Source organism: Leopardus geoffroyi, chromosome C1 (assembly GCF_018350155.1).
Source record: "Leopardus geoffroyi isolate Oge1 chromosome C1, O.geoffroyi_Oge1_pat1.0, whole genome shotgun sequence".
Taxonomy (NCBI): domain Eukaryota; kingdom Metazoa; phylum Chordata; class Mammalia; order Carnivora; family Felidae; genus Leopardus; species Leopardus geoffroyi.
In genome coordinates this window covers 4,122,437-4,144,136 of record NC_059328.1, presented here as the reverse complement: position 1 = coordinate 4,144,136, position 21,700 = coordinate 4,122,437, and the positions used below count along the sequence as shown (strand labels likewise).

The 21,700-nt window shown below is 57.2% G+C and overlaps 1 protein-coding gene across 9 annotated transcripts in view; it reads left to right on the top strand.

Moving 5' to 3' along the window:
* ACOT7 (acyl-CoA thioesterase 7) overlaps window positions 1-21,700 on the top strand; it is a 104,292-nt gene that overhangs the window by 36,014 nt on the left and 46,578 nt on the right. For all 9 annotated transcript variants that reach the window (XM_045475457.1, XM_045475460.1, XM_045475458.1 and 6 more), the window contains exons 3-5: window positions 5,403-5,559; window positions 10,311-10,402; window positions 16,233-16,347. In XM_045475457.1, coding sequence (XP_045331413.1) covers window positions 5,403-5,559; window positions 10,311-10,402; window positions 16,233-16,347 — 364 coding nt within the window. The remainder of the gene's footprint in view (window positions 1-5,402; window positions 5,560-10,310; window positions 10,403-16,232; window positions 16,348-21,700) is intronic.

Genomic DNA, 21,700 nt, shown 5'->3' with positions numbered 1-21,700 from the left:
CTGCAAAGCTGTGAAGTGCTCCCACTCATAATCCTCGCCACGCCCCATTGTCCCCATTGCACAAGTGAGGACGTAGAGAAGAGGTCGCCTACTTGCCCGAGGCCGCGTGGGGGAGTGTGGGGTAGGTCTGGACCACGAATCGGCCTCAAACCTGTGCTTTGAGCCTCTGCTTCTCCTCTTGTGCTCCCTGGAGGAAGCCTGGGCGCAGGAAGGACAGTTGTGACGCGTTGGCTTGGAGATGCCTCTGGACTGGCGGACCCAGGATAGGGGTGTAGAAGTTCCAGGTTTAGGGGGGCATGTGAGCCCCAGGCAGCTCCAGGTAGATGCTGGCACGTGTGCTGATGCTGATCTCCCAGAGGCTTCTCGGGCTCTGAGTCGGGGAGGGCACCCCCACCCCACTCGCCTCGAGACCTCATCCAGTCTGTGCCTTTAGTACCGTCGTGTAGGCCCGGGGCTCTGTTTCCAGCCGGGCCTCTTGTGGCTCCACCTGGATGCTTAACTGGCCCCTTGAACTTCACAAGGCCAAAAAGACACCCTGGGCCTTTCCCCGGGCCGCTCCTCCCACAGCCTCCCTCTCCTCCGTAAATGACCTCTGAGGCATTCAGTTACTTACACCCATTGACTCCCTTCTCACTGGCGGCTGCTCCTGTTGGCTCTGCCTGCTGGGTGGTTCCAGATCTGAGCACCGGCCAGTTCCTGGGTCTCCTCTACCGTGCCTTCCTCTCAACACTCGCCGGGGCCACACTGGCCCTCCTGCGGCTGTGTGAACTGGCCAGTGTGTTCTTACCCCTGGGCCTTTGCACTGCCTCTTCCCTCTGCCAGGGCTATTCTTCTTCCAGATGTCTGCATGACTCGCCCCTCCTTCCGGTCTCTGTAAATCCGACCTCCATCCAGGCCTTCCCTGATGACCAGCTCCCTCCTTGCTCCCAGGTATTCCCGGAACACTGTGTTTTGCTCCTGTATCTTTGGTATGCTCGCCCCCTTTTGCACCCTGTTAGAGTGTAAGCCCCGCGAAGGGAGGGACTTTTGTTTGTCGGGCCCCTGCCGGATGCTCAACATCTGGGCGGAGGCCTGGAAAACTGACTCCCGCTGGCCGTCTGCTCATTGCCAGAAGCGTGTGTGGAGCGGTCACCCAATGAGAGCCTCCGTTTCATAGGCGCTTATGCGCCAGTGATCACCCTGGGTGCTTGACCTTCTTTTCTTTGTGGAATCTTCCCAACCATCTTCTTAACCCCACTTTGTAGGTGAGGAGCGGAGGCCTAGAAAAGTTATATGGTCTCCTGAAGGTCACGGAGAGCCGCGTCCTTGAAGCTGGCATCGGCAGGGGGCGGCCTGAGTGGGTGTAGGGGCAGGTGTGGCTCACACAACAGCAGTGATAAGAGCTAACCCTTTCTGGACCCACTCTCTCACACGTTTGATCCCCACTGGCCCATGAGAGGGGCGGCTCCCCCTCTCTCCACGTATCATCCCCTTGAATCCTGGCGGCAGTCTGCTGGCACCATTTCTTTCTGTATTTCACAAGGTCAAGAGCTAATGAGTGACAGAGCTGGGAGTTGAGCCCAGGGCCCAGCGCTATTCTTTCTGGCTCTGCTTCTGAAGCTGCTCTCCTGGCCCAAAGTCCTGTGGTCACTCAGGAGCCCAGCCCCTGTGGTTTTCTGGGTATCTGAGCCCAACAGGCGGTGTGATGCCGGCCGCCTTTGGGAGTGTGGCAGAGGGCAACTTCCTGGGGGTACATGCTAATCAGACTGTTCATGGCTGCTTCCCAGGGTGGGGCTGCCTCTCCCTCTCTCAGCAGGGAGTTACAGGGGTGCGTGCAGTTTGGAGAACCTCGTACCGAATACAGGTATTCATCGGTCCGTATTCTCAATGTTTGGGTCATGCCTGTTTTTTATGGAATGCCCGAGGCGGGCCCAGTGCCCTGCTAGGTCCCTGGACAGCAGCTCCCAGTCAAGTTGCCCCTGCCCTGGGTCCAGCCTGGCATAGAGTCCCCAGGCAGCACACCTGTCTCTTAGGCTGCCCTCCCTGCCCCGGTAAGACTCCTGAGTGGCTGCCCCATAAACATTCGTTCTGTCCTTTGGAACCGAGCTTAGGATTCGTTCTATCCTTTGGAACCGAGCTTAGGTTGGTGGCCTTCCAACCCAGAAGAGCAGATCTGAGGCCACTGTCAGGCGTCCTGTGCCAGGTGTGTGTTGAAAGCATTCCTGACCACCTTTCTGTAGCCTCCTGGGCCACTCTGCCAGTGTTCCGGTTCATGGAAGGCAACATAAATGCCCCCTGCCGAAAGTTCACTCGGCCCTGAAGCGTGTGGACTAAACGTGAGCCCATCTGTGCGTCCCCTCTGTGTCTCCCACAGACTCCTGGACCTGCTCCTCACCTGGCCCTGCAGGCCCTGCTGACCTGTGTTTGCACCTTCTGCTGTGCTCCCCCACCCCGCCCCTGCACAGTCCAGCCTGCCCTTCCCTCCACCTGGGCTGGACACACTCCATACCTGCCTCGCGTTCTTGCCTCAGCTCCGATGTGCCCTCTGTGGGGAGGCCGCCTCCACCCCCACCCCATCCCATGCTGCCCTCTTCAGAGCACCTGCCACTGTGAGGCATTGCCCTGCTTGTCATCCGAACCCAGGCCGAGGGCAGGTGCTCTGACTTACTCCCCCGAATGGTGCTTGAGGCGCAGCCTGGCTCCACGCGTCAGAGCCCGCCTGGTCTTCGGTCTCAGTTGCCCTGGTTTACCCGCGGTCTAGAAGCAGATGACCCTTCCTCTGATGCACCGTCAGATATCGGCCTAACGCTGTGTCACCTGCCCACGTCACTCACCTCCTGCAGCTGTCACATAGGCATTTTCTCATCTCACATGGTCCCAGGAAGAAGTACACTACGAGAGAGAGAGAGAGAGAGAGAGAGAGAGAGAGAGAGACCATGTTCACATGGCTTCTATTACAGCATGTTGTTACAGTTGGTATTATTAGTGTGCCTAACTTAGAACTTTGTCGTAGGTGTGTATGTAGGGGAGAAACAGTATCTATAGGGTTCGGGACTACCCGTGGTGTCAGGCTTCCAGTGAGGGTCTTGGAAGGAATTCCCCGTGGACCGGGGGGGAGGGGGGGCCTGTACTGTGAATGCAGGAGTGCTTTTGTGGCCGTGGGAAAGCTCAGGTCCATCCGAGGCTTAGACGTGGACAGATGTGAGAGTAAGCTGCATTTCCATTAGAAATCATTAATACATATGCATGCACATTACCCACGTGTGAGCGTAGCCATGCTGAAGCTCAGCCACTCTCCAGTGAAGATAGCTGGGTCCCGCAGACAGTGCTCGGATAACCCCAACAAGCGGCCCAGAGGCAGGGCCTTGGTTTCTGTCCTGCTCCGCTTAGCGCGTGTCTTTCCAGCTTTCTACCAGCGGGTGGTGCTGCAGCCACAGAAGTCTCCTTCCGGGTGTCCATGCGCCTTAGGGGGCGAGGGCAGATCAGAGTAGCCCCAGCTTAGCCCCAGGACCTTTCCCATCACCCTGGTCCCCTGTCTTGCTGACACCTGCCTCTGGCACGTTTACGGGAACAGACACTGGAGGAACCCCCGACCCCCGTGTTCCTGAGACTCACCTGGGAGGGGTGAAGGTGGAGGTTCCCTGACCGTCCCTCCAAAAGAGGCAGGTCCTGTGGGTTGAGGTGGGGCAGGGAGTCTGCACGTTTGCGAGGCAGCAGGCGGGTTCTGGCTCGGCCGCCGTGGGTGGTGTTGCCAGGGCTCAAAGTGACCGTTACCTACAAGTGTGGTATGGCCCACCCTGGGACGGGGGGCGCTGTGAGGAGCAGCCGGGAAAGCGAGTCCCAGAGCGGGCAGGCCCTGAGGGCCAGGCTGTCAAAGTGAGCCCCATCTCACACTCCCTGCTCCCCGCCCGGCCTGGGGGCAGCCCGACGTGTGCTCAGCGTTCCAGAAGAGATGACTGGTTTCTGGCAGGAAGCGGTAGAGGGTGCAGTGAGGGTCTGAAGTCCCACTCTTCAAACACCTGCATCCTTCGTGTTGTTCTGTTAGCACCGATGAGAAGTGAGCAGTCCTCCGTGCAAGCGCCAGGAGGCGCTGAGGCTGCGTCACACGCTGCTGTCCTCTTGAAAAGTACTCTGGGAGCAGGCACCAAGGTGTCTGTCCCTTCGGTCTGGGCAACAGTCCCCAGTGCTGAAAATGACCTAAGGGAATCCATCACAGGACTGTTTATAAGAGGAAGTGCTTAGTGGGGGGAGTGGGGGGTGGGAGGGCGGTGCCTGGGTGGCTCCAGTCAGTGAAGCTAAGCGTCTCTTGATTTTGGCTCACGTCATGATCCCTTGGTTCATGAGTTTGAGCCCCGCAGAGCCTGTTTGGGGTTCTTTCTCTTTCCCTTTCTTCCTGCCCCTCCCCAACTTGCGTTCTCTCTCTCTCTCTTTCTCTCAAATAAATAAACTTAAAAAAAAAAATAAAAACTTCATTGGAGAAGAGTGAATTTAAACAAACAAACCAACAAACAATTGGTGTTGACCCAAATCTCTAATAACAGAGGAAAGAATATTCCATTCTATCCAGCCATAAACATACTTTTGCAGTGACATGGCAGGAAATACCAATCACGGGCAGTGCCCTGCACACGAATGAGGAAGTCTGTCACGTTTGATAGAGAACGAGCCCCACAGTAGTCTGTCGCGTGCCCTCCGGATGGCACTCCAGGTGTGGGTGTATTCTGTGGCCGTGAGGATCCATTACCCTGGGGTGTCCTGGGTGGCTAGGGACAGGTGACGTTAGGCAGCCCTGGTGCCCTGTATACCCTTTAGAATTTTGAGTTCTGCGAAGGGGGTGCCTATCTGAAGGATAAATAAAACTTAAATCAAAGAATAGTGATTGCAGGGCCCTGGTTGTAACGCAGCCAGGTTCTTTTCCCTTGTGTTGAGTGAAAAAAGGCAGTTTGTGGACACGCATGTTTGTTTTCGCATGACCGTGCAAGACTAACCGCACGCGAACCCGTGAGATCCCGTTCTCAAGGAGAAGAGCCTGGGAGGGAGGATCTCAAAATAGAAACGTGGCTTCTCTTCGGATGGATGGGAGGAGTGATCTTCCCTCTTCGGTCTACTTCGCTGTATTTCCCAAATGTTCCGTAAGGAGTATATCTTTTTTTACCTTTCATTATGCAAGTAATACACGTCTTTTGTAGAAAGATTAGAAAAAAGAAACAAGCCACTCATAACCGTCACCACTCAGAGAATCCCGTTAGCGATCGCTTTGGAGTGTTTGTTCCCCTCGGGCATTCCCGCTTCCCCTGTGGTTTTGCAGTTCGGAATGTGGCGCTGCTGCTTTCCCAGTGGGGGAGAAAAGGAAGGCCGTTTTCAGGAGCGTCTCCAGGGTGGCGACTTGCCCTGCAGGTAACCTGTCTCTGGTCCCTCTGCAGGAGCGCTGCGTGGCCGCCCTGGCCCGGGTCGAGCGCACCGACTTCCTGTCGCCCATGTGCATCGGGGAGGTGGCGCACGTCAGCGCAGAGATCACCTATACCTCCAAGCACTCCGTGGAAGTCCAGGTCAACGTGATGTCTGAAAACATCCTCACAGGTAACTTCCGCATCGCGTCTCACCAGCGGTGACAGCACGGCGGCGGCCGCAGCTCACATGCATGGAAGGCTGACCCTGCAGCAGGGTCCGGTCCTGACTCTGTCCGTGAATGACCTCCCTTAATTCCCACCCTGCCATCCTCGTTTCGCAGACAGGAAGGGGTTAAGCAGCGAGCCCGGGAGCGCGTGCCTGGACCAGGATTCGAGCTCTGGCTCTGGGGGTGCAGACACCGCCCATCCTGCCTTCTGGGGGTGGTGGCCTGGTGACTGCTCCTCGGGCGGGGGGCTGGGAGGGCACAGGCCCTTCCCCCTCCCTTCCTAAGCCTTCCTAAGTGAAGGTGGTGCCCTGCGCCCGCCCCCGGCCCTGCATACCAGGCTTAGGCTGAAAGCTCACTGGGCCAACCTTTGACTCTGGTTTGATCTGAATATTCTCTTTCTCAGGGTGGTAACCATGGAAACCCCTTTTCATTCTCCCACTGGGCTCTGCAGGGGAGCGTGGCTCTGGTTTGCACCCGCTGCTGCTTTTTATAACCAGGCTGCTGACGACGAAGGCAGGGCCTTTTGTCCCCTTGCTGCCCCTTCCCTGTCCCAGACCACCCTGTCCTCCCACGCAGAGGACAGTCCACGCTGGTTCTGAAGGCAGGAGCTGCCTGGGTCCTGATGCCCCCTCACCCCTTCCTCGGCCATCCCTGCAGGGTGCTGTGCTCAGAGAGCTTTAAGGGGCTCAGGCTTCTCCCTTCCCTGGACCCAGAGCACAGTTGTCCATCTGGAACATCCCGGTGACCCCTGCAGGCCCAGCCATGGCCCAGTGAAGGGTGCAGCGCGAGGCCTGGGATCAGGGAGTGGCTAGCACCCTTGTGCCCCATGTTTGTGGCCTAAGGCCTGTTGCAACTCTGGCATTAGAGGGGCCTTGGATGCCTCAGGTGATGGCACAGAAAGGGGTACCTAGGTACTGTCTTCTCACAGTAGGGCCTTGGGGTGTCTGTCATCACTCCCTGTGGCCTGTCCCTCTGTGGCCCAGGCCGTCTCTCCTGGGCAGTGCTGGGCATTGTCGGGGGACGTCACTGCCTCAGCTGCTCTCTGTCCTCATGCTTGTCAATGGCAGTCCCAGCAGTGCTGCTGTTCATCGTGATGGTCAGTGTCACCGAGCCAGGGACCAAAAATGGGGGAGGGGCATGCCTTCCGGATTTCTGTCATCGAAGCCCCCTTTCTGGCACGTCCCAAGCTGTGGCCCAGGAGGAAGCCCTGGGGAACAGAATCGCTGTTGGCAAATGGGGAAGAGGCCGGGGGACAGAGGCGCTCTTGACTTTGAAAGTGGAGCTCACCTCCCTGGCATCGGACCCCTGGCGTGGTGCCTCTCAAGGGGACATCGTTGGTTGTCACAATTGGAGCAAAGCTACTGGCATCCAGTGTGGGGAGGCCAGGGGTACGCGGGATGGTCTCCACCACGAAGGGTGATGCAGTGTCCTTGCGCCGAGGCAGAGAAACCCAGCCCTGGATCGAGAACCTCTGAGGGAAACGGCCGTGTCTTCCTCTCCCGGGCACTTTCGTCGTCTCCAAGCAAATGTGGAGCTGACAACCAGGGGGCAGAGAACAAGGGAGCGAACGAACCACCAAACCCGCAGAGGCTGCCGGGGAGATTTGTGTCTGTGCAGAGATGGGAAGCTGACGGAGGGTTTTGTCTAGAACGACACGCTCTGCCTGACTTCCGAGGGGTCCCTCCCACGGCGGGGGCTGGAGGCTCTCGCCTGGGGCCGCGTTGGCGGGATAGCAGCCCCCCCCCCCCCGACCAGTGAGGACTCACCTCCCCGGGCCCCTGGGCCCCCGTGGCCTCGTCTCTGCTCCTTCCCTGCAGGGTGGGCACTTGGGGCCTCATCTGCCCTGTGCAGGAGGGCACTGGCGGTGAGGAGAGGGCTGCAGGTGTCCAGCTTGCAGGACGGAGGGGCAGGCTTGGTGATCCCACTGTGTTCTGAGAAGATACAGGCTCGGGAGAAGCAAGGGACGGGCCCCTGGCCCAGGTGTCCCCACTCCTGACCTCAGGCCTCCCCTGTAACACGGGAAGGGGTCAGTCACGCCTGGAGCCCTGAGGCCGCGGTTTCTCCACACGGCTTGGTCACCTTGCCCCAGAACGTTCTGCTGCCTCCTTTCTTGTTCCGTGACTTCTGGTCTCTCTCTCATTTCTTTTCTTTCTTGCTTTCTTTTTTTTTTGGAATGTTTATTTTGAGAGAGAGAGCACACACAAGCGGGGGAGGGGCAGAGAGCAAGGGAGACACCGAATCCGAAGCAGGCTGCGTGCTCTGAGCCGTCAGCACGGAGCTGAATGTGGGGCTCGAACCCACGAACCGTGAGATCATGACCTGAGCCGAAATCAGATGCTCAACGACGTGGCTACCCAGGCGCCCCCTCTCTCTCATTTCTGGCTCTCTTTCTCCAATTGCCACGTCTGTGCATCCCTCTCTCTGTCTTTCCGTGTTTGGATCCGTGGGTCTCTCCCTTATTCTAGGGCCCTGTGTCCCCCGAGGCCTCCCGCTCTGTCTTGACGTGTGTCTGTCTGTCCACATGGCTAGGAGGGGAGGGCAGGGCTCGGCCGCCTTGTCCGTGCACTCGTGGCACCCCCCCTACAGCAGTGTGTGGCCCAGCAGACCCAGGGGGATTCTGACGGCGGAGGGAACTGAGACCCCAGCAGGCAGAGGTCCCCTGTCTCGTGGGTCCCCCTCCTTCGGGGGCTGTGCAGCCTGTCAGGAGGCAGCCGAGCGAGCACTGACCGAGGCAGACAACCAGCAAACCTTCGCCTTCGAGAAGGCTCATTCATCTCCGGCAACTGTCAAAATATTAAGCTAACTGGGGTGTGATTGTTGCAAACGCTCCAGAAAATAGCTGGGAGCCCTTAAGATTTTCAAATAGGTGTTTTTAATCCTGCAACTGTCTTTTGATGGTTTTATTAAATGATGGAGAAAGTGCAATTAGCATGTTTTGCCTCATTTGCCCTGCAGTGTTCATTTAGGTCCAGAGGCGGGCCACTGCGGGTTTCCATGGAAACCAGTTTGTCAGGCCGGCTCCAGCAGAGTCAGACAGGAAATCTTTATTCCCCAAAGCAGGTTGTCAGATTTACTCTCAGTCAGAGCGCAGTGAAAATAGTTTCCATGTGATTTGCCTGTGGTTCCCGTGCCGTGCTGATGGTACCGTCGTGTCGGGGCCGGGCGTCAGGACCAGGCCCGGGCACCTCGGGCTCACCCTCCTCCTACATGACCGCGGGGCTCGGCCTGGTCCTGAGGGCTCTGTGTAGAGGAGGAGACCAGAGCCCCCGGCCCCCTTTGGGAAGGCAGGTCAGAAAGAACTGAGGCGAAGGGAGCTCCAAGAGGGGCTTCAGAGAGCAGGCCTCACTGCCCCCTGTCTGCTACGCTTGCTTCCTGCAGATGTACTGGTCTCCACGTTGGGGACCTTCCATGTTGAGAAGCTACTCTTTGAAGGCATCCTTGCCAATAGTTCCCTGAAATTACTGGGATCCCGGAGGCCTGCCTGGGTCTGAGCGGCACCGAGTTGCTGTGCGACCCTCGGTAAATCCCTTGGCCCCTCTGGGCTCTGGGGTCCTCCAGTACAGGTGAGGGGGAGTGGACTAAGTGACTCTCGACTTTTCTGGTCCAGGGTTCTCAGCCCAGACAGGCCCCTGTGGTAGCCCCATCGAGGGTTCTGTTCCCTGTCGTTCCGCCCAGAGTGGGGTCAGCGGCCCACTGACTGTCTCTCAGCACTCCACTCTGAAGTTTCTGGATGGGAGCTCTGAGTCAGCAGTGAATCCAAGCGTCCAGTGTGAAGGACCGGCCTCACCTGGCTGGCCGTGCACCTGTGCCGGGGTCTGTGGCCTGGCCAGCAACCCCCACCCCCTGGCCGCCCACGTGTGCCCTGGCTCGGTGACTCCCCGAGCCTCCCGCCCACGTGCCGCTGTCCTTCTGGCCCCTGTGTGGCGGGAGCTCTTCTCAGTGGTGTTGAGGCAGGTGGATGTCCCCTTGCTGAGCGCTGTGGCGTGAAGCTTCTCAGCAGAGCGTGCTTGACCAGAAGTTCAGGGTCTGCCGGACCTGTTTGCGGGAACCCGAGCTCGGCCTGGGCTGAGTCCCCTGGCTTTGTCCCCTCTTCTCCGGGAGGTGCTGAGTGAGGGCCCCACCTGAGACTGCTCAGGCTTCTGGGCGTGTTGGGGACCAAACTTCCCTTCCATCAAATACCCGCAAGGAGGCAGTGCCTGCAGGTGGCGCCCTCTGTGTCAGCAAATGCTGGAAAGCCGGGACCCCCAGGCTCCAAGGTGTGTGAACTGAAGCCTCTCCAGCACCCTCCAGAGGGCAGCATTGTGGTGGGGATGGTGCTGGCTTCCGGTGCTCCGCCCCCCCCCCCCCCCCCCCCTCCGCACCTCGTGGCTAAAAAAGGGTTTGGGTGGGCGCCTGGGTGGCTCCGTCAGTTGAGCATCAAACTTGGGCTCAGGTCATGATTTCACGGTTCGTGGGTTCGAGGCCCACATCGGGCCCTGTGCTGACAGCTCAGAGCCTGGAACCTGCTTCGGATTCTGTGTCTCCCTCTCTTTCAGCCCCTCCCCTGCTCACACTCTCTCAAAAATAAATACAAACGTTAAAATTTTTTTCAAAAAGGCCTTGGGGATTAGGGGCCCGAGAGAGGTGTGTTTCAGCCCCGCCTGCCCTGTGCCCTGAACTTCCTGTGGTCTCCCTGGGTCACCACTTATATGTTTTTTTTTTTTTTTCTCTGAAGGAACTAAAAAGCTGACCAACAAGGCCACCCTGTGGTACGTGCCCCTGTCGCTGAAGAACGTGGACAAGGTCCTGGAGGTGCCTCCGGTCGTGGTAAGGAGACCCCCTTCCACTTCTCTCTGGGGACAGATGGCAGAGGCCTGGTCATCGGCCACACAGATGTCCCTGGAGAGCCGCAGGGGCTGGGCGCCGGCCTGCCAACAAGAAATGCCAGTGGAGGGGGTGTCCCTGCCTGGGATCTTCCCTGATGGGAACGTGAGTGAAGGCTGGCCCCGTGCAGCCAGATGCCCTTCCTGGAGGACCCTTCCTCGTGCTCCCGACCGGAGGAGAGGTGGGGGCCAGGACGGTGTCGGGTGACGGGTCCTTCTGCCGAGAGCCAGGACCTCCAGGCTGCCTGGCCCAGGCCAGCTGCTCCCCTTCGTGGTCCCTGAGGAAACAGACGCTAAGACATCTCTGTTTCAGCCTCTTCTCCCTCCACTTGCCCCTGCTGGTGCCTGCCACCACCCTTGCTTCTGTCCTTGTGGCTTTGCTGCAGACAGAGGCATCTTTGCGTGGAGGGAGCCCATCGTGTTCTGGTTGTTTCTGGGCCCGCTGTGGGCGCGCTGGGGTGGCAGGCTTTGGAGGGTGAACATGGTGCCAGTGAAGGATTTCGTTCCTTCCCTGAGGTTGCCCCTCGCCTCCTCCCGTGACCCAGAACACGTGACCCTCCTGTTTCCAGAACACGCATGACAGCTCCTCCGTGGACACCCGCAGCTCTCGGTTCCCACACCTAAGCTCTTCTCAGAGGGAAAGGTCCTGTGGCTGCAGTTAGCATTTCCCTGCCGTCACGACGTACAGAGAACGACATTTTTTTAAGTTTATTTATTTTGAAAGAGAGAGAGAGAGAGAGAGAAGGCGTGTGCACACGAGCAGGGAAGGGGCAGAGAGAGAGGGGGAGAGAGAGAGTCCCACGCGGGCTCTGCACTGGTAGTGTGGAGCTGAGTCTCACAACTCGTCGCTCTATCTCACGAACCGTGAGATCGTGACCTGAGCTGAAATCAAGTCTGATGCTTAGCCACCTGAGCTCCCTGGTGCCCAGAGAACAACATTTTTTCAAGTAGTGGAACCGAGAAGCAGATAGGTGGGGACCGGTGTCTGCTCACATAGCTCACAGAGAAGCCGGGCGATCCTGGCTGGTTCCAGCTGTCCCTGCCCTGCTCCTGGGGACCCCCTGGCACAGGCCCTTCCTGCTTAGGGGAGGCCCGCTCTGTCTCCCCTACAGGCTTTCTCACTCCCCCGCGCCCCTGCAGGGTAAGACTGGCCTCCCACCCTCTGCCCACCAGCTCAGTGTCTAACCATACACCCTGTCTGGGCCCCCGGGGACAGTCCAGGCCCAGGTGGCACATTTGCCCGGGTGGGGATGGCCGGCCGCGGGGCTCCGGCTGCCGTGTAGTCTAGATTTTTACAAAGACACCTTGGGGCAGGGGAGCCCTCTCCGCATTGAACAGGAAGGGTGCTTAGACCTTGGCCTGGGTCAGGTTGGCGGCCAGTCCTTTGGAACTGTGAGAGAAGGGAGGCAGTGCTCCCCCCCACCCCCGACAGCACTGGTGTCACCCACCCCTGCACAAGCGAGGAGAGTGTGTGGACGCTCAGGGCCGGGGTGTGGGGCCGACAGCTCCTGCTGGTTATGTCTGTATGAGTGTCCTTGGGCTGCTGGGACGGAGGCCCCAGGGAGGACCCTTCCTGCCTCTTCCAGCTTCTGGCGGCTGCGGGCACTCCTTGGCTGGTGGGAGCACCCCTCCCACCTCTGCCTCAGACTTCCCGTTCGGGTGTCTGCGTGTGCCCTGCCTAGCTGAGCCCCAGCCGGTGGCACCGGGGTCCACATGCAGTATGTCCTCATCCCCGCTGATTACACCCGCGCAGACTCCGATGCTGTGAGAGGCCACTTGTACCGGTCCCGGGGGAGGCAGGAGCTTTGACAGGACCCTGTTCAAGCCAGAACACCGCCCTTCAGTCCAGCCCCACCCCACCGCCTCTCTCCCTTCTCCTCCGTCTCTCCCGTCCCTGCACCACTGACTGGGGGGCTTTAAGACCGAAGCCTGAGGCACAACGACTTTTTCTCTCTAGAAATTAATAGACGTACCTGCCTCTGCCTTCACCTTTCCCACTAAGCACTTGGCATTAAATTAGCCATATCCACATGTAAGTACAACATAATTACTAAACTGATTTAGTTTTCAGATGCCACAGAATTTAGAAGTCTCTGGCAGACCTTTTCTGTGGCTTCAGCGCCATCTGATATGTGTTACGGGGTTGATACCGAGGGAAGATTCTGGGGCTGAGCACGTAAGCTTTTGCTTCCTCTGGCTCCTCAGGGCCCCGGGGGCTGAGAGCTTTGGGTCTTCAGCCAGCAGGACGGGGTGGGTGGCGTGCCGGTTCCTTTCCCCCCAGAGGGCCAGGGCAGCTCCTCCCCAGGGAGCACTCACCCCCACATCCCGGAGGGGCCCAGAGCTTTCCCAACCCCTTTGTTCAGCCGGCTTTGATAAGACATAAATACCAACTTTGCCTTTGTAGAGGCGGAAGCGGCGAGCTCTCCAGATGGGAGAAACCACCCAGCTCCCAGCTGCAGCCGCTGCTAATATTTATGGGAGCTTTTCTTCCCCCACGTGTGAGGCCCACATATCAGCCTTCAGTTGCTTTGAAATATAGGTCTGCTGTTTTCATTGTCCTGATTGATCCTGGAAAGCTCTGTGTCTCTCTGGCATTTATGCTGATCTGCTGGTAGCTTAGCCACAAGGCTTCCTAATAACCCCCCTGAATCTTCCTGTCAACCTTTGACAGCTGTCATTTATCCGAGAACACACATGTCTGTCTTGGTGCGTATTACATGTCTCTTTCGCGTGTATATACATATTATCTACGTGTATGTCACACATATCTCACAGATACACATGTAGATGTCACAGGCACGTACATACCTTAGAACACACACGCTCACGTGCTCATGGATTTACTGCATGTGCACATTTCCCTGGAAGAAGCCCAGCCGTCAACCGTGTGCAGTGTTAAATAACTCCACCTTCTTCTCCAGGAAACAGGGACCCCAGTATCCCTGTGACAGGAGAAAGATTCCTGCGGTGGCCAGGGGGGCAGCACGGCCCTGGAGAGACCTGGCGGGTGGTGGAGAGTGGACGCTTGGGGCTTTTTCCAGTGTCCGAATGTGCACGTAAGAGTCTTGCACAGACAGTTGGGACATTGGGGCTGAGCTGGCTTCTGCTTCATTCACATCAGCTGGGCTTGACGAGCCCTTGGGGATGGGAGTGGGGTACCAGCCCATCACTGGGATGCTCTAGTGATTTTGCCCCCAGATTTAAAGCCAGCAGGGCAACGGTTGTGAGGAGGCTGCGTTTTCCTCTGCCTTCGTGGCTCAAGTCTGGATGGGGCCCCGCCAGGCCCCATGTGGCTGCACACAGCCAGGATTTATTAGGCTCCGGGCGGGGGCGGGGCGGGGGTTGGCTCTTTCTTAAAATCTCTTTAGGGGCGCCTGGGTGGCTCAGTCGGTTGAGTGTCCGACTTCGGCTCAGGTCACGGTCTCGTGGTCTGTGGGTTTGAGCCCCGCGTCGGGCTCTGTGCTGACAGCTCAGAGCCTGGAGCCTGTTTCAGATGCTGTGTCTCCCTCTCTCTCTGACCCTCCCCTGTTCATGCTCTGTCTCTCTCTGTCTTAAAAATAAATAAACATGGGGCGCCTGGGTGGCGCAGTCGGTTAAGCGTCCGACTTCAGCCAGGTCACGATCTCGCGGTCCGTGGGTTCGAGCCCCGCGTCGGGCTCTGGGCTGATGGCTCAGAGCCTGGAGCCTGTTTCCGATTCTGTGTCTCCCTCTCTCTCTGCCCCTCCCCCGTTCGTGCTCTGTCTCTCTCTGTCCCCAAAAAAAAAATAAATAAACGTTGAAAAAAAAATAAATAAATAAATAAATAAATAAACATTAAAAAAAAAATTTTTTTTAATCCCTTTAAAAGGCATTTTTTTTTTTTTTTTTTAATTTTTTTTTTCAACGTTTATTTACTTTTGGGACAGAGAGAGACAGAGCATGAACGGGGGAGGGGCAGACAGAGAGGGAGACACAGAATCGGAAACAGGCTCCAGGCTCTGAGCCATCAGCCCAGAGCCCGACGCGGGGCTCAAACTCACGGACCGCGAGATCGTGACCTGGCTGAAGTTGGACGCTTAACCGACTGCGCCACCCAGGCGCCCCTAAAAGGCATTTCTTGAGGACAGTTGAGTTCAACCATGGATTTTTCCAGATAGGCACAGCACAGACTCTGCTCTTAGGGCCTTTACTCTGGACAGTGGGACGGGAAGCAACAATTTACTTATGGAGGAAAAGGGTAAATTATCCACTGCGACTTAAACACTCATGGTCTGTTTCTTTTGAACAAACCACTCAGCTCCTTTCTCAGCCTCCTTTGGAGACAGGCTCTCTGAGCCTCAGATAATGGTAATTAAGCTGCAGAGTGGTGTTCAGACCCTGTGTGATTTGGGGCACAGCCACGAGCAGGAAGATCAAGAAGTTTAAAAGTAGCTTTTGAAAGGAGTTCTAAAATTGCCACCTGAAATGAATTTGCCTAAGTCAGAGAGCCTTCATGGGGGGACAGAGAAGGGAACAAGGGGCCCTGAGCTTAGTAGCCACCCCGTGGGCTCAGCCAGGAATGCTGGCTGAGGGAATGAAGGGACAGATGTTGGAACCAACCAAAGGAGGATGGCTGGGCCACAGTCAGCACAGGGGGCCTGGGCCGTGGCGGCGGGACGGGAGAGGGCGGGCCCCTGGGGGAAGGAGCTGTCAGAGGGCCCGTGGACCTGGTCTGGTCTTCTCATGTCCTACAGGAAGGGCGTGTGTACCCTACAGAGGGCCGGAGGATGGGGCCCTTGCTGTCACGTCAGGGAAACCCAGCATCTCTCTCTGTGCCCAGGGAACCCCAGTTTTTGTGCCAGTTGTATATTCATGTTTATTTCTTAACTTCCTGGGTCCAAACCCCTGTGATCCATTAAGAAAGCTCCAGTGGGGCTGTCTCTGCTCTGGGGAGCATTCCTTGCAAACCTGCAGCCTCTTGGACAGGCTGGGGGTCAGCAGAGTGAGGATGTCGAGGGCACGCAGAAAACCTGCTCTCTCCTCACCCTGTTGGGGCTCCCTGGATTCTGTGGTTCAGTGTCCAGGAATGAATCCCAGGAAGGGAAGGGCAAGTGTAAAATAAAATAAGTAACTGATTGTTGACGTGATGCTGTTTTAGCAGTGGGACATTGGGAGCAGGCTAAACGCTCACGCATATGAACCGGGCCTCTCCCCTAAAGCATGTTAGCTTAGTAAGTTCTGCTAATGCAGTGAAAGGAGGAATTATTGCTACTTTGACACTTCCCAAAGGGGCATGTGGGTGGCTCAGTCGGTTGAGGGTCCGAATCTTGGACTCTTGGTTTTGGCTCAGGTCATGATCTCAGGGCTCGGGAGTCTGAGCCCCGCATTGGTCTCCCTGCTGACCGTGTGGGGCCTGCTTGGGATTCTCTGTCTCCCTCGCTCTCTGCCCCTCCCCGGCTTGCTCTCTCTTTCTCAAAAGAAACATTTTTTTTAAGTATACAGTTTAAAAAAAAAAAAAAAGAAACTTCTCACATAGCATGGTAGAACTATCTATACAGACGTGGGCATAACAACAATTCTAGAAAGCACATGAAGCAAACATTTGACTGAGATTTCCACCTTCTGTGTATTGTGTTGTTTGTATTAGACGTGTGTTATCAGGAAAACAATAGATGGCTCCAGTTACGTAAATGTAGGCCGCCACACAAGGAAGCCTTGAGCCCAGGAGGCTGAGCCAGGCCTGGCTGGGGAGGCCGAGGGGAGGCAGGCCAGGCTCACTGCTGCCGGCCTGACCGTCTGTCCGCGCTTCTCCGCAGTATTCCCGACAGGAGCAGGAGGAGGAGGGCCGGAAGCGGTACGAGGCCCAGAAGCTGGAGCGCATGGAGACCAAGTGGAGAAACGGAGACATCGTGCAGCCCGTCCCGAACCCAGGTAAAGGCTGGGGTGCGGGATGGGGGGCGAACCTCCGCCAGCCCGTGTGGAACGTTCTCCTCTCGGGCAGTGCGGCCCCCACACCTGGCGCTGTCGCCTGCGACCAGGCCCTCTGAGCTCCCCGGGGCCCTGTCCCCTGTCCGCGCACCATACAGACCCCTCCCCAGCAGCACAGTCAGCAACGAGGGGACAGGATGGCCCAGTGAGGCCCTGCAGCCCGCGGAGTGTTGGGGCAGAGGCCCTGCTACCTGGGCAGAGTGGAGGTGCCTGGGCGTGGAGTTGCTCTTGTGTCCTCCCCCGCGCCCCCCACGTGCTCAGGAGCACATTTCTTATGGGATTTCCGGTTCATAAAAAACACAAATGGCAACAGCTTTTCCTACGTTGTTCCTCGCCAGCCCGCCACTCACGTGTCGCCATGGCAAATGGCCTCCCTGGCTGTGCGGGCAAGAACGCTCTGTGGGTGCACCGGTGCCTTCTCGGGCCGCGTCCTCCTGGTCTTTTGCCCCCTTGCCCGCACGTCCAGGTGGCCGGCTTTAACAGCGTGTCCATCCAGAATCCGAACACATGGGTCCCGGGATGGTCCCCTGCAGATGGGACTTCCCCCACTGCGTCCTGAGCAGACGGCTTCCCCGGTGCCCAGACAGTTCAGGGCAGGGTCTCTGGGGCTGTCTGTTCCCATCGGGACACGGTGAGTGCTTGGGACGTGGGTCTTCCTGGTAACCTGTGTCTCCCCTGCACACGCAGTGACCACGTTTTATCTGCGTGGAGAGTGCTCTCCAGAACATGCTGTGTGTTGTTGCCGGGTTCCGTAGGTGACACCTCAGGGCACCCCAGACACAGGTAGTGTCTGAGTTCCTGGTTTGGTCCTTGACAGCTGAGGACCTGTCCCGAGGAATCCCTTTCCTCACTCTGAGCTGTGCCCCGACTTCCACTAACCAGGACCACGGCGAGCTCCAGGGCCCGGGCCAGACAAAGTTTCTGGCCACCCACCCACTTGCCCTGGCTGCAGGCCACGTCCAGCATCGGGGTAGGGGCGCTGGTGACGGCACAGCAGGGTACACATGAGGACGGGACCTTCTGGGCTTCGAGTTGGGCCATTCAGCCGGCATGTCCTGGCTTCCCCAGGCGGGGTCTATTTGCACTAGAGTCTGCAAACCTTTTGGTCCCTTCCTGTGCGTCTCCCCCTTATCCTTCTCATGTTCCAGCCTCAAACCCGCCCACAGGGAAGGCTGGTGGACTGTGCGTGGGTTGGTGTCTTTACTGTTCTTTTCACCTCTGCTTTCCAGCAAACGCCAAAATGACAAATTCCTCGTCCGAAATGTTGCTGCTCTGATGAAATTCTATGAAGCGGTATCTCTAAAGACAAAAAGTAAAGAGACAGTCTGTTGATAACACAGTAACCCACAAGACAGGCCTGGGGTCCCTCCTGATGACAAAGGTCTGCCCCAGGCCCTAAGACCTCTGCTGAGGGCGTCAGACCCGGGCTCTGCTTTTGGGAGGGCGAGCGCACAGGCTGGTCAGGCACAGATACGGAGGGCTACAAATGATGTGAGGGAGGCGAGGTGGGGGTTCTTAGGAGAGGTACCCACTCAGCGCTGAGGGAATTCGGGGACAGAGAAACTGGAGGGGGCTGAGCGGCAGCCCTCCCCAGAAGACACATCCGTGTCTGGACCCTTCGTTGCAGAAAGGGTGTTTGCAAGTGTCGTCAAGTGAAGGATCTCGAGATGAGGTCGTTCTGCTTTACCCAGGTGGGCCCCAAACCCAGTCATCATCAGTGTTCTTTTTTGGTTTTGTTTTTTTTAGAGCGAGAGAGAACGTGTATGAAGGAGGGGCAGAGGGAGGAAGAGAGAGAATCTCAAGCAGGCTCCATGCTCAATACAGAGCCCGACCTGGGGCTCGATCTCCCAAACTGAGATCATGACCTGCGTCAAAGTCAAGAGTTGGACGCTCAACTGACTGAGCCACCCAGGCGCCCCGTGACCAGTGTTCTCATTAGACAGGAGGGGGAGACAGTGTCAGGCCAGCAGCAAGGGCAGGGCTGGGGAGAAGTCGGGGAGGCACGTGGGGTCTGCTCGGGCGCTCCCCTCCGTGGGTGGTTTCTGGCGAGTGCTTGGGATGGAAGCTGGGCTGAGGGCCGAGTCCGGGGCTTTGAGAACCTGAGGTCCGTCCTGGTTTCCTCCTTTGACTGTCTGGGAAACTGAATATAAAGCTCACGGTTTCCAGGTTAAAGTCCCTTTGTGCATGGGGTTATTTTCTGTTTGCTATGGTGTTTGACTGTAAATCTGGTACATAATGTTTCTCGGAATCTGTTACTCTCCAAAGATATTAACCAAAGGTGGCCTTCTGAAGCTCGCGCTTTCTTGACAGACTTTTACAAGCTTTTATTTTTTACTTTTCTGTGTTCCAATAAAAATGCATCTTTCTCAGAAGATTGGCTTAGGGGGACTGGCTTTTAAATGCTTCTTCAGGAAGTCATATGTGCGTTGCTTGTGTTTTTGAATGTCATCTGTACTTCTGACCTCAGTTTCCCGGTAGAGCTGCCCTCGGCCTGGCAGGGCTCCCAGTGCCTGGAGCAGGACGGGCTCCCCAGGACCGGCCACCACCTCCTGCGTGGCTCGGCCCGGGCTGCGTCTGGCGGCTGTGCTTGAGCCAGCAGGACAGGAGCTCAGCAGGAAGGGCCGAGCGTGTGCTCAGCGCTGGGGGTCTTTCCAACACTCGAGCCCCTTCCTGTGGGAGGACCCCCGCCACCCCACGTATCTGCGGCTCTCTGTCACTGTTGAGACCAGAACCAGATTTCAGCCAGCTGTTGCCTAGCAACCACCTTCCAGGGCTGACCTCATCCTTGAGATGCCTTTTCAGAGAGTCTGGGAGCTCTTTAAAACCCAGCTTTTCTTATTGTTTTCTCCATCTGACGAGAGAAAATAGAATTACCTTGAACTCTTTGATCCACGGCCATCAGATGTCCAGCTCTGACCATGTAGGGACTGTTTGGCCATCTGGAGCCTTTTGGGGGAGCTGTGAGGTTTAGGACAAAGTCAGCCTGGCTCTGGTTGTTGGCCTGGGCCCGGGCTCTGCCTCCCTGTGGCCGGCCTGTGACCGGCCACCCCTACGGGCACGTCCTCTCTAAGCCGTCCGTGAGAGTGCTTGGTGCCCGTCTCGGATCTGACCGGGATGTGACCAGGTCCCACCATCCTGTGCCCGTGAGCACTTGCTCTGGGGAGGGAGTGAGGTGGGGGGAGGCAGGGGCCGGGCAGCGAGGGAAAGATTGTGTAGAGTCAGACTGCCCTGGTCTGAATCCCACTTCTGCCTCCACGGGGGCTTAGTCTCCCTGCGCCTCTGTTTCCTTGGCTGCAAACACAGTAAAGGGGAATTTTGTGTTTGTTTATGGCCGTGTTGATCCTCTCCTGTCACTGCCCTGGGGACCTCACTCAGGTTCCGGATGTCATTGTATAGTCGAGGTTCAAAGAATTGGCTCTGTATTAGCCAAGGTCATGGTAGCTGCTGTAGCTTCTGAACCCTAAAATCCTAGTGCCTAACTTACTAGAGGTTCATTTCCTATAAAGTCCAAACCGGGTGTTCCTAATCAGGGGGTGTCCTGCAGGTGGCGTGGACTCTGTCTTGGGGCTCTGCCTCTTTAACAGGTAGCTTCCGGGGTTCTCTTGGAAGGGGAAAGAGCAGGCAGGCTCACACATCTGGGATTTTGATGGTCGGGCCCGGAAGCAGCAACGCCCCTGGGCAGCCTGCGAGGGGCCATGCGTGGAGAAGGTGAGGAGAAGGGACTGCCCCGTCCTGCCTGCTGTCCACCTGTTCATTCCTTCGCACGTGTGGGTCACCTCACCCGGAAATCCTGTCCAGCTTGCGTCAGAGAGCAGTGTCTCGGGTTGCGTGTGGTCTCCTGTTGCATTTAGATGCAGTATTTTGGGGACAGGGGCCGGGAGCCAGTGAACTAACAATGGGCCCCCTGCACTGGCACTGTCTACACGGAGGCAGGACAGCAGGTGAGGGGCGGACACGCTCACCTGTTCCCAGGGCTGAGCCTCCTGGCCAGGGGAGGGCCTGCGGGAGACCCTGGTGCTGCCCTCGGGGTGAGGGTGGGTCCTCTCAGTCCCTTTCAGCTGTCCGGAAGGGTCTTCGTGTCCACTGTCCTCCTCGGCCTCACTGGAGTGGGCACCTGCTCATCTGCGATGGGGGACGTCAGAGGTTTTCCCCTCCTGAGCTTAGTGGGCATTGGATCTGTTGACTTCCTGTCGGCTGCTTGTGACAGTCACTCTGAGAGTCCTTTCCAGCACACTTCTCAAGCTCTCTGAGCTGGACGGTGGCTTCCTTGACACTCTCTCGCATGGACACATTCGTGGGCTGAGTGGTGATGGGCTTTGATCTCTGTGCCCCTCGGTCCCCAGAAGCAATAGGCTTTTCCCACCTTGATGCCCCAGGTCTCTGGGCTCCATTCACTCTCATTTCTGCTTCCAAACTGGCTGTTTCAAGGGTTTCCTTTGGGTGGGGCCCCAATTCTGATGCCCACTTATGTATTCATTAAGGCAGCATGGGCAGCAGTAATAGCCCCCGAGTCTCTGTGGCTCCACCTTGCACTTGGCAGAGGCTTTTCCCGTAGGTATCACTGTGGTTCACCTGAGGCGCAGAAATGAACAGAGGAGAGGCCGCTGAGGACGACCAGGGACCGGGAACCAAACACACAAAAAAATAGACACAGGCCCACCTGCGAAGAGCCCCGTGGGTGCCAAGTTCACGGCCGAGGGAAGCAGGACTGGGGTGTGGCCGGGGGGGGGGGGTGTTGTTTTTCCCCATCAGAATTTTGGTGCTTTCGCTTATTAAAAGCTAATCGGTTCAAGTTCTGAGAACATTAAATTATTAGACATGGCCTAACTGATAACTTTTGAATGCCATTCGAGAACAGCGGGGGCATCTCTTTGACTGGATCGTGGTCGTTATTCAAATGGCTTGTCATTTGAGTAAATAGACATCTGACACGACAGAGCTTTTGTGTGCAGTTCTCCATGGTTTGATGTTTTAAAACCTTCACCTGCAGACCTCTTTGCTGGTCAAAGCAGTTCCTGAGATCGGGCCAGATTTGAGACTGAATTTTCATTTGTGCTGCAAGAGTGGCTTTCGTGTCTTTTATGAGTAGGACACGAACGCGGGCAGCAGAGCAGGCCCCCTCGGCTCTCGGGGCCTTTCTGCCGTCCGCTCGCGTGCTTTGCAGAGACAGGGCTCAAGGGAGTCGGCGTTTGAGATCAGCGTGTTGTGGACCGGACAGCGCTGACTGGGGGTGTTTCTCTGACAGGCGAGGAGAGGGTCGTCATCAGTGTGCTTTGTGGTTTCTCCGGCTGTCCCC